The sequence below is a fragment of the Pogoniulus pusillus genome, chromosome 20 (assembly GCF_015220805.1).
Source record: "Pogoniulus pusillus isolate bPogPus1 chromosome 20, bPogPus1.pri, whole genome shotgun sequence".
Taxonomy (NCBI): domain Eukaryota; kingdom Metazoa; phylum Chordata; class Aves; order Piciformes; family Lybiidae; genus Pogoniulus; species Pogoniulus pusillus.
Window position 1 is genome coordinate 15,477,454 of NC_087283.1, and position 26,915 is coordinate 15,504,368.

Below are 26,915 nucleotides of genomic sequence, written 5' to 3' on the forward strand. Positions count from 1 at the left end.
GCATTTGTTGCCTATAGCTTTTGCTACAATCCAAACACAAATCCAAATGTGACTGTTACTGGGAAAATTCTGCTAATATAAATTGAACTACTACTGATAGTGATACCTACTTTTGCTTCTTGTTAAGCTCTTGCTTTAAAAAAATATGTTGTTTGGATTTTTTGGGTGAGAGCTTTTTGAGGAAGGGGAATTGTCAGGCTGCAGAATTACCAATTCCCCCACTATGGCAAAGAGATACCTTTAACTTCTTTGTGGTGTTAGCTGTTTGGAAATGTACCTCAAGTTGTGATTACAGGATGTATGAAGTGCATGCTATTGTTTGCACTTCAAAATTAAAGGCTTTTAGAAGTATTTAAGTGTATTTTAAGTTATGAGGTTGCAAACTGCACAGCTGGTCTGTATATGTAACTGTTTCAATAGACCCATATTTTTCTACCAGAGAGCTAAAGAAAAAGCTTGTGGTAGTATTTTATAGGAGATGCTGGGAAGTACTGGTGTGTTTCAAGATGATTAGCTATTACTAGAGGTGAAGCCTTTTTGTCATTATAAAATGAAACAGCAATCTCCAATCTCTGTGCTTCCCACTTTGTTTTTCCTGCACAAAACATTTTCTCTCCTCCTTAATCTTGTTCTTTTGTTAGTATTTTTTCTTTCAGCTCAGTTGAGGTAGCAGTTTCTCCTAATAGGTTTTTTTTTTCCACTCTGCTGTTACAAAAATGAGACTGCCTGGGAGAGAAGAAGCAGCAGACTCAAATAGGACTTTGTTACAGAGATAGGAATGAGGGATAATATGCAGATACTTTGCAGGGAAGAAACAGAAGCCTATTTGTACACTTAGTGATGCAGATAGATTGTTGTTATGTACAGTATGATTAAACAAAATCAATGGGAAGTAAGGGTACTTCTCAAAATGATCTTTCCAGTTGAAATTTGATGGTTTTGCTGAAACTGCTGTAAAGACAGAAGACTGAGCGTGCGTATGGCATGGATTTAAAAGCCTCCAGTGGTTCAGTTGCAGGGTTGTACTTCAGAGTGCCTATTAGTAGGACTTTTTTTTCTCCTCTTAAAAGACAAATTTCTATCAAAAAACATCTGGTACACCTGATTGTGTTTTATGAAGACAAAGCACACATTGCAATTTATGAGCATACAGAAAATGCCCACTTCTACCTTGACAAGAATAAACAGTCTCTCAGGTTACTTCTTGACTAAAGAGTTTGAGTCTTAATTAGAAATCACTTGAATCAGTTTGACGATGATGGCATTGACTGAAACAAAGGTTCTATAAAATAAACTGAAAAGCTGGAGGTAATAGTTTCAGTAATTCAAAAGACCTGGCTACACTGCTTCTTTCTCCTGTGCTTTGCTAGGTCTCTACTACACCTTGGTGATTCCATAAGGCAGTGCTGGTTTAGGGCCTTTCGTGATGCAGTTACACTTCTGAGTTTACCTTAAATCCAGAATATAAATAAAATCCCCTACATTAATTCTAGGATTTTTGGAGGATGAGTGTTACTTGTAAGGAAGAAAGTGTGGACTTCGCTATGTGCTTTCCAGTACTTGCACGGGATAGAAACTGTAGTCGCTGTAATGTAAATCTAGTGGCTCTTTTTTCTTAATACTTCACAGCATTTGAAGAAATTTGCATAGCTCACTGTAAACTGAGCAACTTCACTCCATTCAGAGAAGTGTTTTCAAACTCAGAGTCATTAGATTAGTCCTGAAAGATGTTAGTCCTGAGAATAGGATCTGGGTGCCTGAATCATTGACATATTTGTGAACATTTTGCCCTCCCTTAGTCCTAAAAGGCAATTCTGTGAATTACTCAGATGACAAATGCTGGTCAGAAAGGTCAAGCTGTTCTTGGATGAATACCAAAGATACTCAAATACCACTTGCTTGCAGGAGGTGGTCTGCTGGATGTAGATTTAAGGTGTTTCTTCCAATGGCCTCTTTTCACCCCTTGCCATCTGGGTGGATGTGACTGCTGCTGCTGTCCCCAGAGAGCCTTCTTCGGGTTCCCTACCACACTTAGGAGAAGGTGGCTGCCTTAGCTGTGCTGGTGAAGGTGGTGGGATTTAACTTGGCTAACTTTGCCTTAGATGGATTAAGGAAGCTTCTGTAATCCTGTTAATAACAGATCTTGTTGCCAGGAAGACAGGGAGTGCTAACAAACACTGGGCTACAGTGGAAGGGAACAAAAATAAATCTCATTTTCCTATCTCTCTGCAAAGAGAAATAGTGTATTTGCATCTTAGGAAACTACTGCAGCAGATACCCTGATTTTTAGTGGTATCTTGTATTGCATAGCAGTGGAATATCTGGTTTTTTCTGCTTGTGTCTTTTTAAGTGAAATGTGAAAAGGTAGTCTGCAAAGCTATATTTCAAACAGGTGAACTGAAGAAAAATGTGTGATAACAACACCCCAGCTCCTTAAGCTTTCCTGTGTTTGTCAGGTTACTAATACAGACATCTTCTGGGATGTTTTATTTTAAAGCTTCTGTAAGGCATATGTGGCTCAAAATATGGTTGCTATGTGACCTGTGATATACTGATACGTTTCAGTAACTAAGCACACATAAAGTGATGGTCAAAGTGCCTGAGGCTTCTGAAAATGGTTTGGTTTATTATACACATTTCTGTTTTCTTCAGAGGACTGATGTGGCAGTCACCATGAAACGTAACTACCTATTAAATCACCAGAAGTGCACTTAAGTGGTTTTTTTTTTTTGTTTTCCAGTAGCTTAAACCAGCAAATATTAAACAAAATTGTCTGCTACATTTGCCTAGGTGGTAGGAAGAGGACCACGGCAGAAGCAGTCTATTTGCAGTCCCCTTCAGTAATGTTTGGCTTTTCTTGAGTTTGCAGGTGGGAAAATAATTAGTGATCTTTACAGTATCTGCTCTTGTTCCTACTTGGTTATTCAACACATGTAGATAGTAGTTGCAATCTACAAAATACTTTGTTACACTCTGGGGAAATTGTTAAAATTGGAAGTTAATTTGGGAAGCTGTTGGATTCCCCATTTTATGAATTGTCAGTGTTGCTTTAACATCAGTATTTAAAAACAGATACGATTATGAGAGGGAGAATTTGGCTCTCTGTATCTTTCCTTTACCTTTGCTGCAGTTTTGTGCCAAACCACTTCAGGGCCAAATAGGTCACACCTGAGAGAGGAAAAGACTTTATTTGATACATGAAACTTCAGAAGGATGAGAATTTCTTGCCACAATTCTTTTTTATTTTGTGTTCTTTTGTTACAGTGGCAAAACCAGTGCCATCTTTTTTCCATATTAAAACACTTTGGAAAGCTTCCAACTGAAGCTTATTCGGTTGTTGTCTTCTACACTACTAGAGTTTCAGGAGTGGAGGGATGGATGCAGTTAGGACTCTCAGTATTGATGCTTTCAAGAAGCTAAAATAGATCAGGTTTCTCTCTATCATTCTTCCCCAAAGACAATTATAAATTTGAAATTCTACAATATTTCTCTTGTTGCCTTTGATTTTTATTTTGCCTTTTCCAGAGAAGACTTAAAATGGTAGGGGCAACTAAACACCATTCTGTAGGAATTACTCATGCAAAGAAAATTTGGATACAAAAGGCTTAGTGCTACAGGGGGAAATGACAAGTATCTAAGTGTGGATGTAAGATCAATAAAATTTTAGGTCAATCAGTGATTGCTCTTAAAACATAGTTTGAAAAGGCAAAAGTTATCTCTGCCCTCATGTGTTACTTCTGCCCACCATCTGCAGAGGTTCTAAATAATTTAGATTTTCATCATTCTGAAAACAAAACTTCATTCAGAACATCTTGCCAAACAAAAAAACTGTAGTCAATGACCACTCTATCATTTTTTGCCTATGGTTAAAATCAGATGCTAGATGCTTTAAATCATCTTCATGGTGTTGCAAATACCATTTCATGTGCAAAGGAATATATATGCTGAAGGTAGATGAAGCTCTGTGGAATGGATGAGCAGAATTTTTGACCCAGTCATTCTTAACAGTTGGGGCAGAAGCTATGGGTGGTGAGAAAAATGAGAATGTGCATACCTGCGTAATTTGTCCTGTGAAATGAAGAGTGAAGAAGAGCCAGAGGAGAGTGGAAGTATAACACAATTCCAGAGTGAAAAAGGCTGGAATTTTTTCAAGGAGAACTTATTACTGTGATTAGTACAATCCTGCACGTTGGCATGCAAAGGTGATGCTGAACTGCTGGCCAGCGATTAAGCAAAACCAGAGAGAATTAGCTTGTCTTGCTGGCTGCTCTGCTGTGCTCTGCTTCTCAGCTGCTCAGGGCAGGCAGAGAGGGTCCAGCACACTTGGGGCAGCTGGTCCCAAATCCCAGCACTTTGGTAGTGTTGGGCAGGCTTCCTCCAGGCTGCCAAAGTCTGTGAGCATGGCCGGTTAGTCATTGGGATTCTGGCGCAGAGAAGTGAGACTTGTAGTATCCCCCGTTAGGTTTCCTAAAGTGACGTGCTTCCCAGTATCACACTGAGTTCCAGTTCTGGACTTGGAGTGGTAGTGAGGTGTGCTTTACATGTCAGTAAGCCAAAGTGTACAGTCAGGCATATGTGTTGGTTCCTGTGTTTGGCCGTGTGCTGTGTGTATAAAAGAGAAATAACATTTTGTTCCTATGCAATTGTGCTTTAATTGATTGACAGAGGTGTGCTAGGCTTCGTACTCCTGAATAACAGTGTCTTGAATATATGTAAACGAGCTTGAGAATCCTGAGTTGCACACTTAGTAGCCCACAAGTTGTACTATAGAGTGGAGTAAGGTGCTAATCAAGGTAAGAAAATGCAGCACACTGTGTTCTTTGTACAAAAGCTGCAGCTTTTCCCCTAAACATCCTGAGTCTAGCAGACTTGCCTTTCTGTGCTGCTCTTCAGTGATGTCGGCATGGGAAGTCCTTCTTGTGATTACAACTTTTGTAACCATAATTTGTTTTTAATGGCACATCACTACATGTCAGGCAGACATAAGACACTGTAATGGACTAAATTTAATGGCTTCCCTTTGCTGTAATGCAGTCCAGCGTGTGCAGTTCTGAAGGAAGCAGCCTACCGGGCTTAAAAACAAGGTGTGATGTGGCTAGTGGTTCATTTTAAAGCCTACTCAGAGAAAGTGTAAGAGACTGTGTTATCTTTCTTTTCCTCATGTTAAGATTTCCTGAAGTACAGGACAAGTCCCTCTTGTTTACTACAGTTTACTGTAAAACCAGTAACACTCTCTATGCATCCTAAGTAGGTCTTGAGTATTGATATGCTTCAGTACGACTAAAGCAAAGGAGTTATCTCTCCATAGTGAAATCAGCTTTATTACAGTGTAATTTCTTTCTAAAAGCAGGTTTCCTTTTAAGGATTTTTATCTAAAATAACTAATGAGTGTAGTGGCATTCAATTACAAAATAGTGTTTTGATGCCAAAAATAACTTCTCAGACTCTTTGATCTTCATTTTGGCTAAAGATAAAAAAATTCCACTAGAGACTCTTGTAAACAGCCTCCATTAATCCAAACAAATTGTTTTTAAAAGTAGCTCCTATAATAGATGTTGATTAAGACAGTGAATAACCTTGAGTTTTCGTTTTCAGTACAGCTTTTGTTCACTCCACGTTAATTGAAGTCATGCTTTCATGTTGTACTGATCTGAAATCTGCATTTGGCTTCTCCTATTTGTCTGGAATTTAATGTATCATTCCTTTCTTTCTTGGCAGCAGCTATTATTGAGCAGCACAGGGACATATGGTTCCAGGTGTAGTCTTGAGCTTTTTCAGTGTCTGCCTGTCTCCTGCGTGCTGTGTCTCTGCAGCACAAGTGGTCTTGGCAGCAGATGAAGTATAGATAGGTCTGTAGTATTTCCAGTTGGTGTGCTGATGGAAACTTTCTCAAGTAGACTCTAAGCCTTTCTTCTGTCACTGAAAACATTTACATTTCTTTTTTTCTACCTCTTCATTGTTAGGGAGAGTGGATGTGCAATGTGATTTTTCTGTGTGTTTGTATGATGCCTGATATTTTGTTTTGCCATAAAGCTTTAGATGACTTCCTGAGAATGAGAAGAGTTCCATTTAAAGAGATGCAGACATGTTATTTAGAAAAACAAATACATCTGGTTCTGACAACATAATTATTTTATGTGCTTCTGAAGAATGCACCAATTGACATATTTATCTCCACTGTCAGTGGATTTAATGAAGATAAATACCCTGAGAACTGTGGTGTCTGTATGGCTTGGATCTTTGTGCACTTCGGGGACCTACTTTATGATTGCCTTGTTCTTTCAGTGCTCCCTTATGGGACAGGGGAACAGTTGACTTCTGTGATGTGGAATTGCAGGAGCAGCTGGGCCTGCTAATGATGGGCAGTATGGATTTGTGCTGTGCCATACGTGAATTCCTCCCCAGGGATAGTCCCTTGGTATTATCCCAGCATGGTTTGCACCATTAAGTGCCCTCAGACAACCTGGTGCCACTCCTCATGGCACACAGTGCTTGCATGCACTCAGTCTTGCATTACTGAAAATACTGCTCTGAGGCAGATTTTGTGCCTTGTGGGTATAACTCCTCTGTTCCAGCTAGTCCAGAGGAGCACAGGCAGGATCGGGGCTGTGCTGCCTGATCAGTTCTCCACAACATAGCCTGTGAGGAAAGTGAAGAATTTGGCAGATGTGTTAGGAAGCCTTAAGTAGACTCCCAGGTCCTCTTGTAAGCTGGTTCATCAAAATGTAGTTGAGAGATAATTTGTGTTTTCTAGAGTTTGATTATTGTGGCTTTGCCTGTTTTCCTTGTTGCTTCTGTTTCTGAATGCTACCTTAATGGACAAGCATGTGGAGACTAAATTTGTCGTTCAGTATGTGTGACTGGCAGTGGGGATGGAGAGTGAACAAGGCTGTTGGATTGATCACTGTGTCCTTTATCACATACTTCTTGCCTGAGCTCGAGTTTTTGCAATGGGAGAATAGCTGTAAGAAGGTCTACATGCCAACACGTTGATCAGCAGTGAAGAACAGAACAACAGAAGATGGCTGAAAAGCCAAAGGCAAAGAGCAGTCCATGCCCATTGTAAAGGATGCCAGTAGTGGTTTGGAATGTGCACATTAACCTCAGGTTGTAAGCATCCAAGGACAAGCAGTGTTAAAAGAATTTATTAGTATTGGAGCTGCAATTGTGTAGAACATCCTTGTGGTACCTGAGATGTACATGAATAGGCTTTGTGCCAGTGTGGCAGTAAGGGGATGAGGAGGGAGATGCCACCTTGCATTTTTGCAGGATGAGTTTTTGGGGAGGATTGTTTTAATTTTCAGTTTAAACGTTTGTAAGTCTCCCTCTCTAGGTGTGAGAGGAGGAGAAACTTCTCCAAATGTTGATCTAGAGCAGGTAATTGAAGTATCTATCTGGATCTCCCCTTGGAGGAGCTCTGTTAGAGGTTTTCTCTCTGGGTTAGAGAAAGCTGTGATGATGGCCACCACAGGTTGCTAGGATTTGACTATTCCCCTAACTATGTGGGGTTGAAATTCCAATAAATGCTCAGTGAAAAGTAATGCAAATATTTTATTACTAGTGCCATGGTCTAGTTGATTGGATCGGGCTGGGTGATAGCTTGGACTGGATGCTCTCTTAGGTCTCTTCCAACCTGGTTGATTCTATGATTCTATTCCTCTGCCACTGAGAGAAGGAAGCTTGTATTGTTTGTAACACCGCAGTAGTGAGGAACATAGTGAAGATGGTTTGAGTTCTGTCCCCACCCTGGTTCTCTTAAGTACAACTTCCCCATATTTCAAGGTTTTGTTGACACCTGTGTACAACCTCCAGTTATTAACATTTGATTTATTAAGTATGTGTGCACTGGGGAAGTATTAGATTCCACATCTCATCTAAGGGCTTTGCTCTTAATAAATTCCTTTCTGCTGATGGTCCCTCAGAGCTTTAAAGAGAGATGGAGTTGTTCTTGGTAACTGGAAACAAAACATTATTAAAAAATAACCAGCTATTACTGCAGTGGTCATTGCAGGAAACAAATTACATTAATTTAGCTACTCTGTGGCTAGAATGAAAGAGTTTATGTCTGTTGTTTTAAATATAGTTAGTCAATGGTGTGTTGGCACTGCAGAAGCGTGGAAATCTGTGGCACTGTATGAAGACGTTTTTATTTCTAGTCATGGGTAATCTAAACAGTTTACTAACTGTGAGGAGCACATATGAGATGGTAAACTGTCAAATATGGGTTAACTGCCAATCACTTGTTCTTCCCAGCCACTACTTCTGTGTTTGTATTACTTATTTTCCTGTTCTGGAAAGAGAGTGCACATTTAATTCATATCTTCTCTAAGCAGTAAAAGTAGCATGTTTTCTAGCTCTACTATTGGCACGGTTACTATCAGCTTTTTAAAAGCTTGCTACTGGGTAGAGTCTGATGCCTGAAACTCTCTTGCTGGTGCCAAGGAGCTGACTAGGAAGCGTTGGCTGAAAACCTGTTTGAATTTTTGCAGAGTGTGCACCCAGAGCTTACATCTGCCTTCATAGCTGAAGAGTGAACCATTCCTGTGTTACACTGGCATCAAAATACAGAGTGGGACTTTCAGTGTGAATTGGAGGTGCTTGAATTTAGATTTACTTGAACGCAGTACAACATTGACCTATGGAATAAGAAACTAACAGCAAACCAAATGCTACTCAGTGTTGTGAATCAGGATGTTTTTTTAATAGCATCCTACTCTTAAACTGCTCTTTAGCAATATGGGTAACTAGGAGCTTTAAAAGCATCTTTGATTAGAGTAGCTTTAGTTTAATTCTTTGGATATTTTTCTGACTTCCTGATTTTTTTTCTGTTTTTTTTCCCTCGTTATTAGCCTTCATGAAGAAATCATTGACTTCTACAAGTATATGTCTCCCAGACCTGAAGAAGAGAGAATGCGGATGGAAGTGGTGAACAGGATAGAAAATGTTATAAAAGAGCTCTGGCCTAATGCAGATGTGAGTATGACACTGTTCTATTAGTTAATACATAAAAGCAACATCTTGTTCCTGTTTATTTTGTAAAGTATTGAATAATGAAAATACTGTTTGGTTTTCCTTATTAAATAACACCAAAAGGGTTTCTGATCAAATGAGAGAGATAATCTTTATTTCTAAAATGATACAAGATATTTTCTGTCACATATAGGACAAAGATAAGCTTACACCTGCTGTAGTCCAAGAAGGGGCATAAGTTGTGGCAACATTTGCTCTCATTAATATTTACTAAGATTAATGGGGACATAAGAGGTGTGCTTGTGAAGTGTTGTCTTACTCGGGTTGTTTTTTTGGTTGAGAGGAAGCACACTGCAGTTGAAAACTGAAGTTCTCTTTTCAATTAGGAAATCTCTCTTTGCTGGTTTTGCAAATATTAGAGAGCCAGACAGTGCCATTTCATTTTTCTTAAGTAACTACATCAAAGCCTAACTGCATTTTGTGTGCTTTTGTTGTGTCAAGGAAGGATTCTCCTTTTGTGTGCCCTTCCATTCTCTGAAGGCTAGAAAGGAACTGAATGGTGACAACAGCCTCCCAGGTTATAATCTGGAAATTATGGTGTAAATTATATATGGTATTTCTAATACTTTACAGATCTACTTGGGAATTGAATTCCTGAGCTCAGCTGTGTTCAACTTTGACAGTCTTTTGTTGTGAGTTTTCAGCTGGAGCTGATCACTAACCTTTTTGAAATCTGTGTTGGTGGACTTACTTATAAAATTTAAGTTTTGAGTACACACTCTGAGAAGGTGGAGTGTTATCTGGGCCAAGGTCCTCAGCCTTAGCTGTAAAGTGATAAGTCAATGTTTAAATCCAGATAAAATAACACACAGGTAAGATCTGATGTAAAAATCAGGTACCAATAAAGGAAAATAAGGCTGCATGAATGTAAATGTATGGAGAGCATGTGGAATGCATCTGTGCCCCTTTTTTCCTCTGTTCCACTTGGAAAAGGCTGAAAAAGCAGATGGGGAAAGGCTGAAAAAGCAGATGGGGGGTGTACAAAACTAGGTATCCTAAACTGTTACTTTATTTATAGAAGTTAGCAATTGTGTCATTTGCTCTCTTACTCAAGGGAATGTGCTTAGAAGGAAACATTCCTAGTAAGTGAGAACTGTTCTTGGCATCAGCAAGGCTCTGACCATAAGAAGGACTTTAGTTATACTGAAAGTGAGCAACCCCAAACAAGCATTTTATGACAAAGTGTTTTTGACCAGTTGAATCTGAAAGGTTAACTGGGAAACAACTAAGTCCTTACACAGTGGAATCCAGAACACATTTGTCATAATGTCCTCAGGAACACGTCTGAGTATGAGGTGGCCTCCTAGCTCTGAGAAGAGGTACCACTGCGTGCTTCACACATTTCCATGTGCAGTCATAGTGTTTTCATAACTGAAGTACAAAGATGAACTCTCTTTAGAGTGACAAACTTGAGAAAATTCTTGATAACAATACAGAAGATAGGGAACTTTAACATTTACTACGGAGAGAATGGTTTGTTTTGATGAAGGGATTTTAATAGCAAAGACGTTCCAAACTTTTACAAGTTTCCAAGTTCCATTGTGCATAGCAAGGACATATTTGGACACATAATTAACACTTCTTCAGGAACTTTGGAATTCAGTGTGAACAAGCTCACAGAAATATAGTGACAATAATATAATCAGAGAAGGGAGAGTCTGTTGCAGTGCTGTGAAGTCAGAAATTATCTTATGGATGCAAAATCTTCTCTGTCTACATAGAATTAAAACACGATCAACAGTATTGGTACACCACACACTAATGCTCAAGCCATAGTAGTGCCCTGTATTTGGAATACTTCAAACGAGCATGACTACAGAGCTTCAGCATTTCAAATTATGATTCAACAGATCAAACTCCTTTAAAGCTCCTGTTCCAATGGCCCCACTTTTCCTCTTCCAGTTTTCCAGATTTGAAGAGAGCAGGACTGAAGTGTGGGTGTAGGGTTTTTTTGTGATAAAACAGTGTTCATTATACTCCAAATTACTGTACAACAGCAGATGTTCTCTCATTCCTTTCAGTAAAGGTCGTATATGTTGTATCATTAAGTTCATGAATAATTTGAGGGTTGTTTATTCCATGAAGACTCTTTGCTGTTCAGCTGAACACACCATTTTGTTTGCTGACGTGGAAATGCATTTAGGTGTATAAGCACTTTTCAGATGTTAATTGGTGGCCAAATAAATCCTCAACCCAAATGTTTTTTAATATATTACTATCCAGGATTAAGAATGTTAATAATTATTACTATATTCCCAGTTTGTGATGGTTTGGGCTCTTACCCGCCCCCCCACACTTTTGGAATTGCCCCAGGTAACTCAGATGGCCTCTGGGAATATAAATGAAGCTATATATTTTACAGCAGCAAATATACAGGCAGCTATTTACAATATATACAGTTATATACAGAAATATACAAAGGATAAACAATACAAAAGCACAACTCCCCTCCCAGAAACCTGAGTCCCCAGGAGGGGCTCTCAAACCACCCCAACACCTCCCCTTGCCCTCTCAACCTTACCCCAGTTCTCAGGAAGAAGAGAGGTGCAGCCAAGAGGTTAGGGAGCAAGGTTAGTGGGAGCAAGGTTAATGAGATGTGACCAGGTCTGAAGGCAAAGGCAGAAGTGAAAGACAAAATGGAGAATGTTTACTTCTTCTTCCCAGAGTTCTCAGCGTGACTGTGAGAGAAGGAGACACAATTGTTTTTCCTTTCTCTGCCCACTATCTAGTTCTTTTACCAAAACATTCTAGCTTGCTTCAAACTAGCACACAGTTTCATGATGCTTGTACACTTTTCTCAAGATCTACTGCAATATTGATGCTAGTTCTATGGCATCTCTGGGAGCCTTTTCTAGTTTGAGAAACTGCGAACTTTAAACGTTACCTTTACTGCCAGCATGTGCTTTTGGTAGGTGTGGGAATGGGAGTAAAAAAAGAGTGAAGTGACAGAAAATAACTAGGAGGAAGCCCTCATAGTGCTTCTTAGTCTAGTGAAGTATCCTTTGCACTTAGCCTGTATCTGGCGGCAGATGGAGAAGAGGTGAGCAGACCCACAGGCTAAAATGAAAAGGAGTTTAATGAAACAAAAGCAACGCCAATATCAAGGTTATAAAGTTATACTCAACCCAGCAAAGGTACAGCAGTCGCACTAAACAGGAGTGCAGTCCTGTGGAACAGAAGGAAGAGCCCAAACGGGCATCTCCCCAAACTTGCCCCTTTATGCAGAGCGTGACTTTTATGGTCTGGGATACACCTGTGGCCAGCTCAGATTAGCTGCCCCCACTGACTCAGAAGTGCTAATGGCCCACAGCTTATGGCTGGGTAGGATTCCATCCTTTCAAAATCAGGGCAAGTATCAAGACACTTAATTGCAAAATATCATTTTATCTCTCTCTTTTCTTATCCCAAAGGGGAAAAACATAAAAAGTGGGTCACTTGACATACAAATAGGTGGCAATCAAGCTTATGTTTGAGACTCATTAAAGCAGAATATGTAAGTCTGTAAAGTGGCTCCAAAAAATACATCAGAAGACTGACTGAAAATTAGTCCAAATGTGTGGATATTTTCACTTTGAAGTCTCACAAGTGCTGTACTTGGAGACTTTGTGCACGAGTCTGACCTCCCTGTGAGGCTTGGCTAAGTTAATGAGAAAGTGGTTTTGGACAACTTACGATGGAAACCTGATTACTTAAACTTCCAGCACTAGCAGGAATCCAGCATAATAAAATACATCTGTGGGATCTGAAACTTTCTGAAACTGTTTCTGTATGTTGTTTAAGCAGAAATAAAAGCAACTGTCTTACCTGCTGTGTAGCTCAGAAAAAAAACCACAATGTGATTAAATTTTTATGTTTGCAAAACAACAGCAACGTATTAAAGTTAGAAAATGTGTTTGAAAACACATTGAAGGGTAAGCTTAGATATAAAAGCAAAAAAGAAATTGAACTGATAGTGGAGTTTTTATGTTCTGTCATTCTTAAGTGTTTTTAAAAATCTTTTGGCTTATGGATTTTTGCTAATTGTAGTCATGGTGAAAAGCTTTGCATTACAAAGAAGGTTTTGTAATAGGAAAGTCAAACGTTATTAAAGTTTGGTGGATGATAACAGTGAAGATCAGCAGTTTATACAGAGACAAACACCTCAAAAGGAAAGAGTACTTCTGTTGAATACGTCCCTGTTAGCAATACCAAAATCTACCAATGGAGGGTAGCACTAACCAGCACCAGCCTTTACAAGCGACTTGATGAAACTTGTCTTTTGAAGCCTGAACAGTAGTTTTCATATACCCTGTTCTTGTCTTTCAGGTGCAGATCTTTGGAAGTTTTAAAACCGGTTTATATTTGCCTACAAGGTCAGTAATTCTTCAGTATGGATTCTGTATGAGAGAAAAGGTCTGTTGAACCTGTAGCAACACAAATTGCTCTGTTGGTTGTATGTATGCCTGTTAGATTAAGGGCATGTTTAAGTGATTAGTACTCTGCAAAGTGTAGAAAAATATAGTAATTAAGTGTATTAACTATAGTACATGTTCTGTATAGATTTTGCATGTGAGTTACTGTGATGTCAAAAAACGTTTGGCTTCCTTAAATGACTGAACAAAAATAAGAGCTTGGCCTTAAGTAAAAGTGAATTTTATCTCCACAGATAGCAAAATGGTAACAGTTGATCTGAAATGATAATGTTAGCAGTGAAGAGAAGGGATTACATACAGAATTGGCTTTTTTCTTTCTTTTTTTTGCTAGTCAGTAACCATATGGTTAATTTAGATTTCAGGTTCTGGGTTTCAGAAGGATCTACAGTATGTTTTTGTTTTCTGTTACTCTGTGTTGGTATTTACGTTTTACCTAAGCTGATATTGAAAGTTTGGGCCCACAGTTGTTTAGCTGCAAGATCTCTATTATTTTGCAGGCAATATCTGTACTCAAGGTGTCAACAGAGCTGCTTTTTCTCTCTTGCTGTGCATCAGAAAAATGTCTCCTGTTGTTAACTGTCAGCATCAGTAGTGGATTTAACACTAATTTAGCTTAGAAGAGAGCTGTCCAGCAGCATTTCCTGCTCTCTGAGCGTGTTTTGAATGTAGGTTTTGGAACCTGGCTGAATGCTGCCTGTCCTTATCAGCTACATGGTATGCAACTGAACGGCTGCTGAACTTGCTCATGGGCAAGAGATTCTTCTCTGAGACTGTAAAAGCAGTGTTTGTGAATCACCAGACCTGCAGATTCTACTAGAGGAGGAAGAAGTATTTCACAGTTCTTTAGTGTTTTCTGTATCACTGAAGCAGCCTGCTGGAGTAGCTGTAGGGTTATATGCTCACCTGCTTTGTGTTCCCAACCAAGCAGGGGACAAAGAAGTTGGGGAGCAAAGAGGAAGAAGCTTAGAGTCTCACAGTAGCCTTCACTGGCTTCTGCTTGGACATGTCACCTTTTGAATTTGAGTTTAAGCATTGAATGAAGTTGTCAGCTCCCTGTGTAGTCAAGTGACTGTACTTGTGCATAGGGAAAAAGTGTAGTGGGATGCAGACTCCTCTTCTAGGGGCTGAGTTAATGAGTGAAGTTAATTTGATCTTTTGATCTCATTTAACAGCTTGATTCCTGAAGTCCAAGTAGCCACATTCCCCATCCCTGCTCCCTGTTCTTGGCACTGCAGGAACGCTGTTTACCATGTACCTTCTGGTTCCCTGATGGCTCAGAAACCTGACTTTAAGAATCACAGCAGAGTTTTTTGGGTTTTTTTTAGGGGAGAAGGAGGAGTTGGTTTCTGCTAGGTCCATTAACAGGTTGATTTGCTGTGGGTTAGACAAACGGCAGGCCTAGAGCAAAGGAGGAGACAGGGCTATGCATCTCAGAGTAGAGTGTGGGCAGCAGGACTTTCTTTCAGTAAAAGGCTGTTAAATTTGCATTAGGGATGAATACAGACCAAAAGAGACAATTTGCAACAAGTCAATGTCTTGCTGATCCCACTCAGCTGACAGTCTGGCAAGATCGGGACTGATCTAGGGCTTTGCAGCCCAGCTGATGTATCTGTTCCCCACTCCTTGATAACCTGAAGTGTTCTGTATTTCCCCAAGTGTGAGAGTTCATCCTCTCTCCATTTCTCAGAAGGGTGAGCTACATTCTGTCTGCCTGATTGCAGTTATTTGTGAATGACAGTTTTTTAGTAGACCAACAGACTTTAATCTCTATTTTCTTTGCATTTCAGTGATATTGATTTAGTTGTATTTGGAAAATGGGAGACGTTACCTCTTTGGACCCTGGAAGAAGCTCTTAGAAAGCACAATGTAGCAGATGAAAACTCAGTAAAGGTTTTAGATAAAGCAACTGTAAGTTTGGGGGAAAGGGGTTATTTCCTTGTTTAAACTCAATTTCTAATCAAAGGATGAATTTTCATAACCAGAAACTATTTTATGAGTTTTAATAGAATCAACAGAAACTTTATTCAGTATGGATTTTATTACTGGGAAAAAAAATCTTTGATAGTGCTCCAAAAGAAGCATTTCTTCCATTGGAGAAAGTCATCTGTTTTCCATGCTGCACAACACACACTTGGTTTTAAGTGAGATAGCACTAATCAGTGTTGTGAATTAATGTGATTGGACTTGAGAATTTCTGAACGGAGTCTGTACACAAGTAAAGTATTTGTTTTTTTCTTGCTTCAAGTAAGCAATTGTAATACATTCTCACACAGAAGTAGTAAGTACACCCTTGTATAATTACCTAGTTTTATGTTTTGTGTAGGACAAGATGAATTCCACTATAACTACCTACATTTTGCTGATGGTAAAGAGTGGGGTTCAAGCAGGTGTCTAATTGATGGCTATTATTAAGTGGATAGAGGTAATTTGGAAACCACTTGGGTGGAGATATGTCAGAGTGCTTTCAGTATCTTGTGCTTCTTGCTTGAAGATAATTTTGATGAGGAATCAATGACCTACAATGACGCGAGTGTGTCTTCGGAGTATCTGTTACCATTGTTCCTTGTTTCTTAAGCGTTTGTCTCCCTCTTGTGTTTGTTCTTCACATTACAACTATGCTTTTGCACCAGGAGCTCACTAAAAACCTTGGAAAACGAAATGCTAAGTTCTGTTAAACAGAAGAGTAAATTTAAAACAGCGTTTGTGAGTTAGAAAAGCAAAGTTTATGTAAACAGACTGGCAAAGAGAGTGACTTCACAAATGAACAGGAGTCCTTGTTTGTCTACCTACTCTCTACAAATTCATAAAACATCTTCACTGGTGTACTTAGGTATGAAAGAAACCAAATGTGTCTTGAAAATCGGTATTGACATAATCTGTCTTTCTTTTTCAGGTACCTATTATTAAACTGACAGATTCCTTCACTGAAGTAAAAGTTGATATAAGCTTTAATGTACAGAATGGGGTTAAAGCAGCCCAGCTCATCAAAGATTTTATCAAGGTCAGGCAACACTATAACAGAACTATAGAGCTTAGTGAATGTGGTGAATTCATTTGATTTTCTGATTTCCTTTAACTGAATGCTCATCAGAGATAAGCTTTCACTCTTCTTTTTTGTTGTCTGATACTACTGTGTGACGTTCTTAGGCCTAAAAAGCATTTAGAAAGAAAGCATGGAGAAGTTAATGTTAGTGCAATGACTGAGGAAATGCACTGATACCTGCATTAGATGTTAAGCTTTTCAAGCTGAGGTTCCTTGAACTTAGTAATGACCACAATTTCTGAGGAAACAGACATAATTGAATATTATTTGACATACAAGTACCAATCAAGTAGAAATTAGTTATATTTACTAAGTTACTGTTCAGGAATTCACTAATATCTGTACCAGAGATACATTGCAGCTATTTTTATTTAACACATGGGATCATTTTGTTAGGGTTAATGTGCTTCTGTATTTACAGTTTTGTGCTATCATTGCATCATTTTCCTTTCATTCCCTTCCCCTATTCAGTCCATTAGACAGTTGTCCTAATTGACTAATAAAAGTGGTGGCCATTTTTTGATGGATTTTTCATGTTCTGTGTAGGAGATGAAGCACAGTTCAGTTTCATTCAAACACTTAGGCAGTACTGTTCTATTACTAACTACTTTGTCTTTTTAACCAAACTAATGGATGGCAGAAGAACCAAAGTATTTCAATAGCTAGACAAGTAAAACTCCTTCAAAAAACTACATAGATCTGAATCATAGAATATTAGGAACCTCTGAAGATGACTTAGTCCAGCTACCCTGCTAGAGCAGGGTCACCCAGGAACACATCCAGGTATGTTTTGAATGCCTCCAGAGAAGGAGACTCCACATCCTCTCTGGGCAGCCTTTTCCAGTGTTCTATCACCCTCAAAGTGAAAAACTCCTTCCTTAGTTTATATGCAAGCTCTCATGCTCCAGTTTGTGTCCACTGCTCCTTGTCCTGCCACTGAACACCACTGAGAAGAGCCTGGCTCCATCCTTCTGACACTCGCTCTTTAGATATTCATAAGCATTAATGGAATTTCCCCCTCTCAGTCTCCTCCAGCCTAAACAAACTCAGCTGTCTCAGACTTGCAGATATTCCAGACCTCTAATCATTTTAGTGGCTCTCCTCTGGACTCTATCCAGGAGTTCCTTGTTCTTGTTGAATAAAGCAAGCACTTCATTTATAAGGGTTAGGAATCATGTACATCTGCTTTAAAAATGTCATTGCATCACAAGAGGTCTTGTAAGTAGGATCTTTAGTCTTTTGCCATCACAAATACTGTGATACACATCTCTTTTCCAGCAATAAGGAAGTTTGTAGCTCTGTATTGATAAAAGGGGTAAAATTGAGCCTCTGCCCCATCCAGTGTGAGGGGGTGTACAAAGGCAGGCAGAGCCCCAGCCTCTATTGCTGTCCAAGAGGTCTGTGTTATCTATGCGTGCAGCGTATGCACGCCTCTAAGGGAATCTACGCAGGCAGATACACTGAAGGACCAATTCACCAAAGGTATTTGGTACCTTTGAAGATATTATCTGAATGTAGTAATTTTGAAGAACTGGTTTGGACCTTGGGCACTGGAGGTACTCACAGGACAGAAGCTGGTTGTAGCAGGAAGGTTTTGTAGCAGGTGTGGGTGGTGTCTCTGTAGTCCTTTGTTTTCCTTTTCACTTGTATGAGAAAAGCAAGCGTATTTATCAATTCAAACAGAAAGAGTCTTGATTTTATGAGGTAAATTGTCTTGAGTTTTGTATTGTTAGTATCTGCCACCAGAGTTGAAAAGATAAAGTAACTACTTTGTTCACTTGACTTCTCCCCTGATACTAAAAATAGTAAGTTAGATTTTATGCTTAGCTTTGAGACTTGCTGTACAGATAGCTTCAATATGTTGCTGTAGCATCAGTTACCTATTTACATCACAGTGTCCTGACACATTTGTTTTTCTCTTCCAGAAATATCCTGTATTACCTTATCTAGTTTTAGTATTGAAACAGTTCCTGTTGCAGAGGGACCTTAATGAAGTCTTTACAGGTGGAATCGGTTCATACAGTCTGTTTTTAATGGCTGTCAGTTTCCTTCAGGTAAGTTCCATGATGTCTGTGGGTGGCATTGGTATACATTAAGAAGAAATTTAATTATTTAACCTCTCCTGTTTGTGATCTTGTGTCCCCTTTTCATTTAAAAATAGACATAGTCCATCTGTCTTCTTTCTGCCATGCAAGTGCTTTTGGGATGTTAGGGATGTTTGGACCATCTGTAGGTTTATCGATAGCAGGCACATGTGGAATTTGTGCTAAAATAGCTAGACTGATGTCTAATGTACTTGGAACAAGCTGCATAGCTTAGTGTTAGATGCAGCTATCCTTCATAACGCATGTTTTCCAGGTCATACAGCCTCCATGTGCTTTAACCAATGCAACAGCATTTTCCTTGTTTGTCTAGGTTTTTAAGCTGGTATCAAACGTGTTTTGCAGCTGTCTCTTAAATCCAGGAGAAGAGAATACATGAACTAAATCTGTATTGTTTTGCCTGGGGAAGAAAAATATTGTAGAAGTACAAAGTAGCCAAGTTCTGGCTTTATTAATCTTGCTCTTGCAATAAATGTTGCTGTATAGCTCTATACTTTCACTGATGATAAATACTTTTACACCTGAGTCTTGAACTGAGGCTCAGTGTTTGCTGAGTGTCGTCGTTCATTGTTGGCTGCTGAGCACAAAAGAAAAGGCAACAGCAGGCAAATCTTTTTGAAAGAACCCAAAAGCTGTCCCAGCCTCAGTTTTTTCTTACACTGACTTCTCTTATATTGAGCATTACCATTTGTTTCTGAAATAAACGAAGACAGGTTTTGTATCTGTTACAATTATGAATTGGGTTCTTTTCATAACGTCTCAGGCTGCATACTTAACAGAGGGGAATTTCTATAGAGCTGTGCATGTTAGAAGCTCTGATTGTCATTGCAAAGCCAGATGTGCTTTTTCAGAAGAACCTTGCCCTTGGTGCTGAAAGTTCAAGTATGAAAACATGAATGCACGGCTGCTTTACTTTGAAGAGGTAATCAGTTTATAAAGGTTTTGAGAGCATCTTGTTTTAAGGATGCCAAACTGCTTTATCAGGGGAAAATACTATCTTTAGATGTTTGCCACAAGCCTTACATTTTATTATGATTTATTAGTGTATTTAGACATGTTTGCCATGAAAAAGAAAAGGCACTTGAGAGTTGGAGTCCTAAGAAAATTATGTTTTTTCTTTCTTCTTAATAGCTGCATCCCAGGGAAGATGCCTGTGTGCCCAATGCCAACTATGGTGTTCTTTTAATAGAGTTTTTTGAATTATATGGACGTCACTTCAATTATCTGAAGACTGGAATCCGAATAAAGGATGGTGGCTCTTACGTTGCCAAGGATGAAGTGCAAAAAAGCATGCTGGATGGCTACAGACCATCAATGCTGTACATTGAAGATCCATTACAGCCAGGTATCCTCAGAAACTAGCATTTAACACACTGACTAAAAATAAGAATCAGGGGAATGCTTAATCCAGAGGAATTAAAGAACACCTTAGAATGCCCACCAAAACCCAAACCTCATTCGTGTCTTCGAACACAAGATGTGCTCAGAACCTAATGATTTTCTTTAAGGTGTTCCTAGCAAAAGTTACCTTGTCCCCCAAGAGCATGGCTGTACTGCAGTCAGGAGATGAGGCATGAGGAAGCACCCCAAACAGCTGTCACATGCTCTGTGGTGATAGCAGTAAAGCTACAGCAACGTAGGCCTGAGCACAGGTTAGATGTGCCTGTGTCTGATCTTTCTCAGGCCTGTGCTTGCCTGTGTCCCAGTTGCACTTCCTGACCTGTGTTAACCTGTATGCACTCTCTCCTGTTTGGTTCTGTGAAGTCACTCCCATTGGCAATGGCTGTGTTCGGTGCTGTTACCTTGATGTTAAGGTTGGCTGTTGACTTGAATGGATGGCTTCTGAAGTGGTGACTCAAGTGCTCTTCACAGAAAAGATTTAGTTTGTTTCTGACCTAGAAGAATGGCACCAGGACAGTATTGTTACGTACCTGATATATGTGTAACATACACAGTGTGATATTTTTGGGTTTTCTTGGGGTTTATTTATTCATGTGTTGCACTTTAACCCAGAGAGTTGCCATTTTGGAATTCTGTGCATGTAAACATCCAGAGGTCTTTTAAGTCCTTTGATGTATTTATGCTTCCTTAATCCTGTTCTGCGAGAGGTAACTGCAGTGAGTTGGGACGTAAGGGCAATTTTGTAAGAGTATTACTCTCTCCTTTCTGAAAGGAGATAACTATGGTTTCAGTCTTTTTTAGTTGTTAACTGATATTCTTATTTTAAGGTAATGACGTTGGGAGGAGTTCCTATGGTGCCATGCAAGTGAAACAGGCTTTTGATTATGCCTATGTTGTTTTGAGCCATGCGGTTTCCCCAATAGCTAAATATTACCCTAACAACGAAACAGAAAGGTACATTTCATGAGTCTAAAACTCAAATGTTCATTGCTTATATTTTGGGGTGTCTGAAACTGAAATGGTGGTGACTGTTTTGTTGTTTTTTCCTGATTTACAGTATATTGGGTAGAATCATTAGAGTAACTCAAGAAGTGGCCACGTACAGAGACTGGATATCAAAGCAATGGGGAATGCAGAGTAGGACAGAGTCTTCGTGTAATGGTAAGTTTTAACTCAGTGTGGCTGCTACTCAGCAACTTGAAGCATATTCTGATCGTACAGATTTTGTTGCTCCTTTTGCCTACCGTAAGGCATCTTAATATGGATGGAATTTTTTGCTTAGTAGTGCTGGACTTATGTCCTCGTATGGAAAATTTAGATTGTACAAGAGTGAAAGGGCCATACCTTATTCTAATAGATTTGATCAGCACTGAGGTCTGTAAAGAGAGCTGGCTTGCAAAAGGAGGCTTTGGAAAAACTTCCACCTTCAATTACACGTGTCATTACTGTCACCCTTCACTCTTCCAGTTTGGATGAAGTTTTGAAAAGGAATGAAAACTTAAATCTAAATCTCTTTTTTTTTTAATTAAGGTAGAAGGTAGTGGGCTATGAAAGTTCTGTGTCTTGTTTTCAGTGTAGGGTACAAAGCAACCAGACTTGTTGGGAGTTCCTAGGACCCTTACAGCCCCAGCAGGTGAGAAATAGGAGTTGCTGAGTTTGGAACATAGAGGAAATAATTTAAACTTAGGTACTTGAGTGCTCTTGAAGAGTGTCACGAAACAATCTTACTAAACAGCACATCTGAACTTTGTTACTACCTTCTTCCACGTCTTACCTCTCGTATTTCCATCTTGAGATGTGGGTAATGCTTGGTGGTTTCTGTAGTGTACATTAATAAATTTTATCAGGAAACCACCACACCCCCTCTTCAAGGTGTTGGTTTGCTGAGTGCAGTCCATGAACACAAATATGGACACAAATGTGTCTGCTTGTGATAAAAGTGTCTACTTGTGCAGGTGTCTGTATATATCCTGCTGGGTAGAACAAATACATCATACCTGAATCATCCAAACCGTATTTCAGCAGGTAAATGTGTGGTGATGCTTCTGTTTTGTTTTTAATAGGTAATGGAGTAACCTTGATAGTAGATACTCAGCAGCTTGACAAATGCAACAATAATCTTGCTGAAGAGAATGAAGCACTGGGAAAACCTAGAAATAAAACTTCAGAAACACTTAGTAAACATTCTTCAAATTCTTCATCGGGTCCTTTATCATCATCATCGTCTACACTGTCCAGCTCTAGTGATGTAGTGAGTACCAGAGGCTTCTGATTTCGTTTTGGGTGGTTGTTTTGGGTTTTTTTTTTTCCAATTTCTTTGGATCTTTTTGATGATTTGTATTGCCACAAGATACAGTTTGAAAGCTTGGAGTCCTAGTTAGTTGTTTGATCCAGAATGCTTACTTGCATAAGATGTTCTCTTTTATGCAATTTCTACACATGTAAGTTGCAGGATGTTTTTGACACAATACATGTAGAAAGTGAATAGGGTCCGTATAAAGTTTCATAGTTTTCCCAGAGCAAAGAGGGCTGTCTTTGGAAAAAAGAACTGGGAGTCCTAAGCCATATGCTTTAAAAAAACAGAAACTTGCTGAGGAATTCTGTTGGGGAAAAAAAAAAAAAAGGAGGCAAATCCCCAAATCAGAATCATGCATCAATATTTTTTTTAATCTATCCACTTAGTAATAATTCTGGATTGAAAGAGTTTTAGTGTCTAATAAAATAAAGAATTTCTAAGTTTTGTCCACTGCTAGGTTTATTTTTAAAGAACAGCTCACTAACACTTTACATTGTCCTGAAGGATTCTGATGGAACGCCTTGCAAAACCTCTAAGCAATTGAGCTGTCGTCAGTCCACCACAAACAGAGTGGGGTCACAAGAAGTGTCACTGGAATCCTCTCAGTCAAGTGGGAAAACACAAAGTAGCCAAACAGTTAATACATCCAGCAACATGAACAAATCTCAGGTTTGTGAAATGTTTGAAAACGGCAACTGTACAGATTGTTTGACTGCTACGCATCCTCCATGGAGAGGTGGCTTGTTCTGGAAAGGAAACACTGTGTGTTTCACCTCCCCTTTACCCCACTGAAAAGCTTTGAGTACTGATTGTGTTTCAAGTCACTGGACTCTCTCTTTAGCTTACAGACTTGAGATTGCAGCAGTGGCTTTCCCAGCCTTGAAACAAATTAACTGGAATGACTTTTAATTTGGGAAATTGAGATTTGCTTTTTGCCAAAAGCATGTTATTCCAGTTCTTACTGCAGAATTGGAGATCTAATGAGACTTGCCTACACTTAGTGAAAAACAGCAAAAATGTCTGTTAGCTGTTGATACTTGTTGAACTGTCTTTTGTTAAGGGAGATGGAGTTTCCTTACCTGTTACATGAAATTTCCTCCCATTTCCCCCTAAAGACAAATATCTTTGGGATGAGACTTAACAGGTTATTTCTTCTGTTGAGGAATGCTTCTACAACAGCTCAGTAGTCTGGAAGTATTACATGCCTCTATATACGTTATACTGGGATATACTAAGTTTATGCCTTTTCTGAATTTAGAACTTCTCTAATGTATTAAAGGAGCCCATGGAGTCTCCTGGAATATTGATCCTGAAAATTTACCTCCTAATTTCTGACATCTATCTCAAGCTAGTAACAAGGTAGTTTACAACTAGGCCTTGAGTGTAGCACAAGTGTGTATGTGTGCTATTACATGAAGCCACTGCTGGTGCTGGAACGTGAATACAAATGTTGGAGCTACTCTGCATCTGTAAAAAGATGTGGTATAAAGTTAGTCCTGCTGGTAAGAGTCTGTTGTTGTAATTTTGTACCGAAGATGAGGTTTGAGCAATCTTCTTCTGTCACCTTGGATTATGGACTCTTGTTTCTATAAAATACTTTAGTGATGGTTGAGGAATGGAAGTGATAGAGGAGTTCTGTCCTGTTCAGAGTGCTCTGCTTTTCTCTCATGACCTGCATGGGTTTGGGTCGAGTGATGAACATTCGTTTGCAACCAGTGAAGTGAAAGATGCGTTGCGCTGTGCTGCTGTCTGAGCAGTGGCCTGGCCTCTGTTGCCACATGAACTTTTTCAAGTGCAACATCTTCATGGCTGAATGTCCCCATTATCCAGAAGTGGGAGTGTGTAATTGCCATGTTGTTGTTGTTTTTTTCCCCTTGGGGTTCGGCACTGATTTTCCATGTTCTCTTTCTTTTGCAGCATGGATCTGCACGGTTATTTCGCTCTTCTAATAAAGGCTTCCAAGGTCCAACAAATTCAAGCCACGGTACCTCAGTTACAAACAAACAACATCAAGGCAGCAAATCACACCAGTTTTATCACGGCAAAAAGAGGAAACACAAGAGGGATGCCACCCTTTCGGACCTTTGTAGATAGTTGCCTATTTTATGACTGTTCTTCTCTGTGCAATGATCTCATGCTACAGGATAGTTTGATAGTGACTCCTTGGATCTCTTCCGGAGCTTCAGACTGTTCAGACATTGATTAGCAACTGCATTTTTTTTTTCCCAGCTCGCCACGGAATGGATCATGAAGATTGATCACTGCAAAAATAAAACAAAACAAAAAAAATTAAAAAGGAAGGAAAAAAAAAAAAGTAAAAAAATTTTAAAAAGAAAAAACTTTTTTTTAAAAAAAAGAGGAAAAAGGCTACTCATTTGATAAGTCATATGCTACAACAGGGTCATTTAGGATATAAAAGCTTGAATGTAAAATACATGTATTTCCCATCAGCTCATGCTGACCTGTAGAGGTAGTACTCAGTGTGTCTAAGGGGTGGTAACAAACAAATAAAACACAAAAAAATAAAAAAGGAAAAAAAAAGGCAAAAAAATTGTATTTTGAGGGAAACCCAGCCTTTAAAGGTGAAACTAATTTGTGCATGATTTTTTTTTAATTATTTTTGCATATACTTACCATTTTATTGTGTATATATAGATGACCATATAGGAAAACTGACATTTGTAATAGTGGATTTGTTAATACTTTTTACATAACATTACTGTTTAAATTGTAAACATCAATTTTTTTCTCAGGATTAGTTTGGAAAATAATCTGAATTGTCATCTTAACAGTCATTACTAGTGTTATTGCTCAGAAGTTCTTTTCTTGGCATTCACAAGGTGTAATAGAACATTTGATCTGTTCAAAAGCTGTTCCTCTGAAAGAAAGGTTTATGGTGGCAAATGAAGTTTTCATTTGTGTAAAGTGTACTTGTACTTTGTGTAGACACTGAGCTTGTCATCTTGGAGAAGTAACCTTCATCTTGTTTTCTAGAGTGCCATCGTTTCAGGCAATGGGATTTTATAGCTGCATCCTCCTCTTGCTCCCCTTAGTGGTCTGCTGACCCTTCCTGGTTTGTTTTTTGTTTTGTTTGGTTTTTTTTAAGAGATATAAGGCCTCTTGGGGGCTTTTTGTTTGGTTGACAGTGGTGGTTGTTTTCTTCTTTTTATTTTTTAAAAATCCCAAACAACCAAACAACAAAACTTGCTTTATTGCATACCTTTGCATTCCTGGGCTGCTTTAATCCTATGCCTCTTCGTTCCTTCCCTTTCTCGGTCTGGGTTTTTTTGTCTTTTATATTTTTGCTAACTCCTGTAGGAGATGATAACTGTTGAAGCTCTAAGTAAATTTTACAATTAAAGTATGTTTTTCTCACTCCCCTCGTAGACATTTTTGTATTTACACTTAATTATTTAAAAAAAAAAAAAAGAAAAGAAAAAACAACTTCAAATAATGAAATGCATTTTGTATTGCCTTAAAGACCCAAACCTTTCATATCTCATAGTATTTCTTCACTGACCTTGTTGCCATTTGATTACTCCATATTTGTCTGGTTCAGTTGCATTACAAGTCTCGGTTGCAGTAACTTTGCCATGTATGCGAATTCAGTGGATAATTACACTACAGGCATGGCTTGGAACAGGAGTTGGGACACTTCAGTGGCCGGAAGCTAAGTGGCATTTACTTTCACATATTTCTTTAAAGAGGAAAGTGTGTACCGGGCATAAATGGCTGTATTTAATGCAGCTGTTCTGGAGGTGATGCTTTTATAAAAAGTACTATTAGCTTTTAGAAGCCTTTTCTTTTTTTTTTTAATATATGCATTTACCGAGTACTACAGATCAACCTGGCTTTTAATGGGCACTAATGAGTGCAATGACTTTTAAAGTAACATGATGCTAAAATAAGACCTGAACTGATGTCATCACTTAAACTAACAAACATTTACAATGCGTTAAAGTGCTTCACTTCAAAAAGCAAACTACACGTGTTCCAAAAAGTACAAAAAGTTATTTACTCAGACACTAAGTGTAAGTGATATTAATTTGACAATGGTTTTAAAAAAAACAACAAAATTAGATTCATATCTTAATTTGATCAGCTGATTTTATCAGAATGTTGAGCTTTCGTTGCTAGAAGCTAGTAGAAGTTGTACCACATTATACATAATCACAGTATTTATTTTGCTTTAGATTATTGTGGATGTGTAGACTTCTGTTCACCGCTTAGGGAACAATTATTTATAAATGATATTAATCCAGTATTGTTAGCTGCTATTAGCAAAACTGTTCCAAAACTTATTACTTGCAAAGATCTATATCGCATTTACCACACTGAAGTGTTTTAAAAGAATCACCCTCATCGTTGAAAGCAAATGTACTCTTAGGGTGCAGATATTAGTGTTCCAATAAGCATGTGATAATTTTAAGGTGGTGGTAGCGGGAAGATAATCTTGATTCCATTGGGAATCTTAGGTTTGCCTCAATTTATGGTTTTCATAAATTTAATGGAAAATAGCTTTTCCTGGACTGCTCAAGTTTCTTTTTGGTAAACAGTATCTTTCTAAAAGAAAAAAAAATAAAAAAAAAAAAAAGCAAAAAAAAAAGGAAAAAAAAAGGGAAAAAAATAGA

General features: G+C 38.7%; 1 protein-coding gene across 1 annotated transcript in view; it reads left to right on the forward strand.

Annotated features, from left to right (window-relative positions):
- TENT4B (terminal nucleotidyltransferase 4B) overlaps positions 1-25,659 on the forward strand; it is a 43,540-nt gene extending 17,881 nt beyond the window's left edge. The window contains exons 2-12 of the mRNA XM_064160350.1: positions 8,850-8,973; positions 13,336-13,382; positions 15,230-15,350; positions 16,336-16,443; positions 18,411-18,539; positions 19,719-19,932; positions 20,816-20,942; positions 21,046-21,149; positions 22,052-22,239; positions 22,789-22,953; positions 24,202-25,659. Of these exons, the coding sequence (XP_064016420.1) occupies positions 8,850-8,973; positions 13,336-13,382; positions 15,230-15,350; positions 16,336-16,443; positions 18,411-18,539; positions 19,719-19,932; positions 20,816-20,942; positions 21,046-21,149; positions 22,052-22,239; positions 22,789-22,953; positions 24,202-24,378 (1,504 nt within the window). The 3' untranslated portion in view covers positions 24,379-25,659. The remainder of the gene's footprint in view (positions 1-8,849; positions 8,974-13,335; positions 13,383-15,229; positions 15,351-16,335; positions 16,444-18,410; positions 18,540-19,718; positions 19,933-20,815; positions 20,943-21,045; positions 21,150-22,051; positions 22,240-22,788; positions 22,954-24,201) is intronic.
- The last annotated feature ends 1,256 nt before the right edge of the window (positions 25,660-26,915 follow it).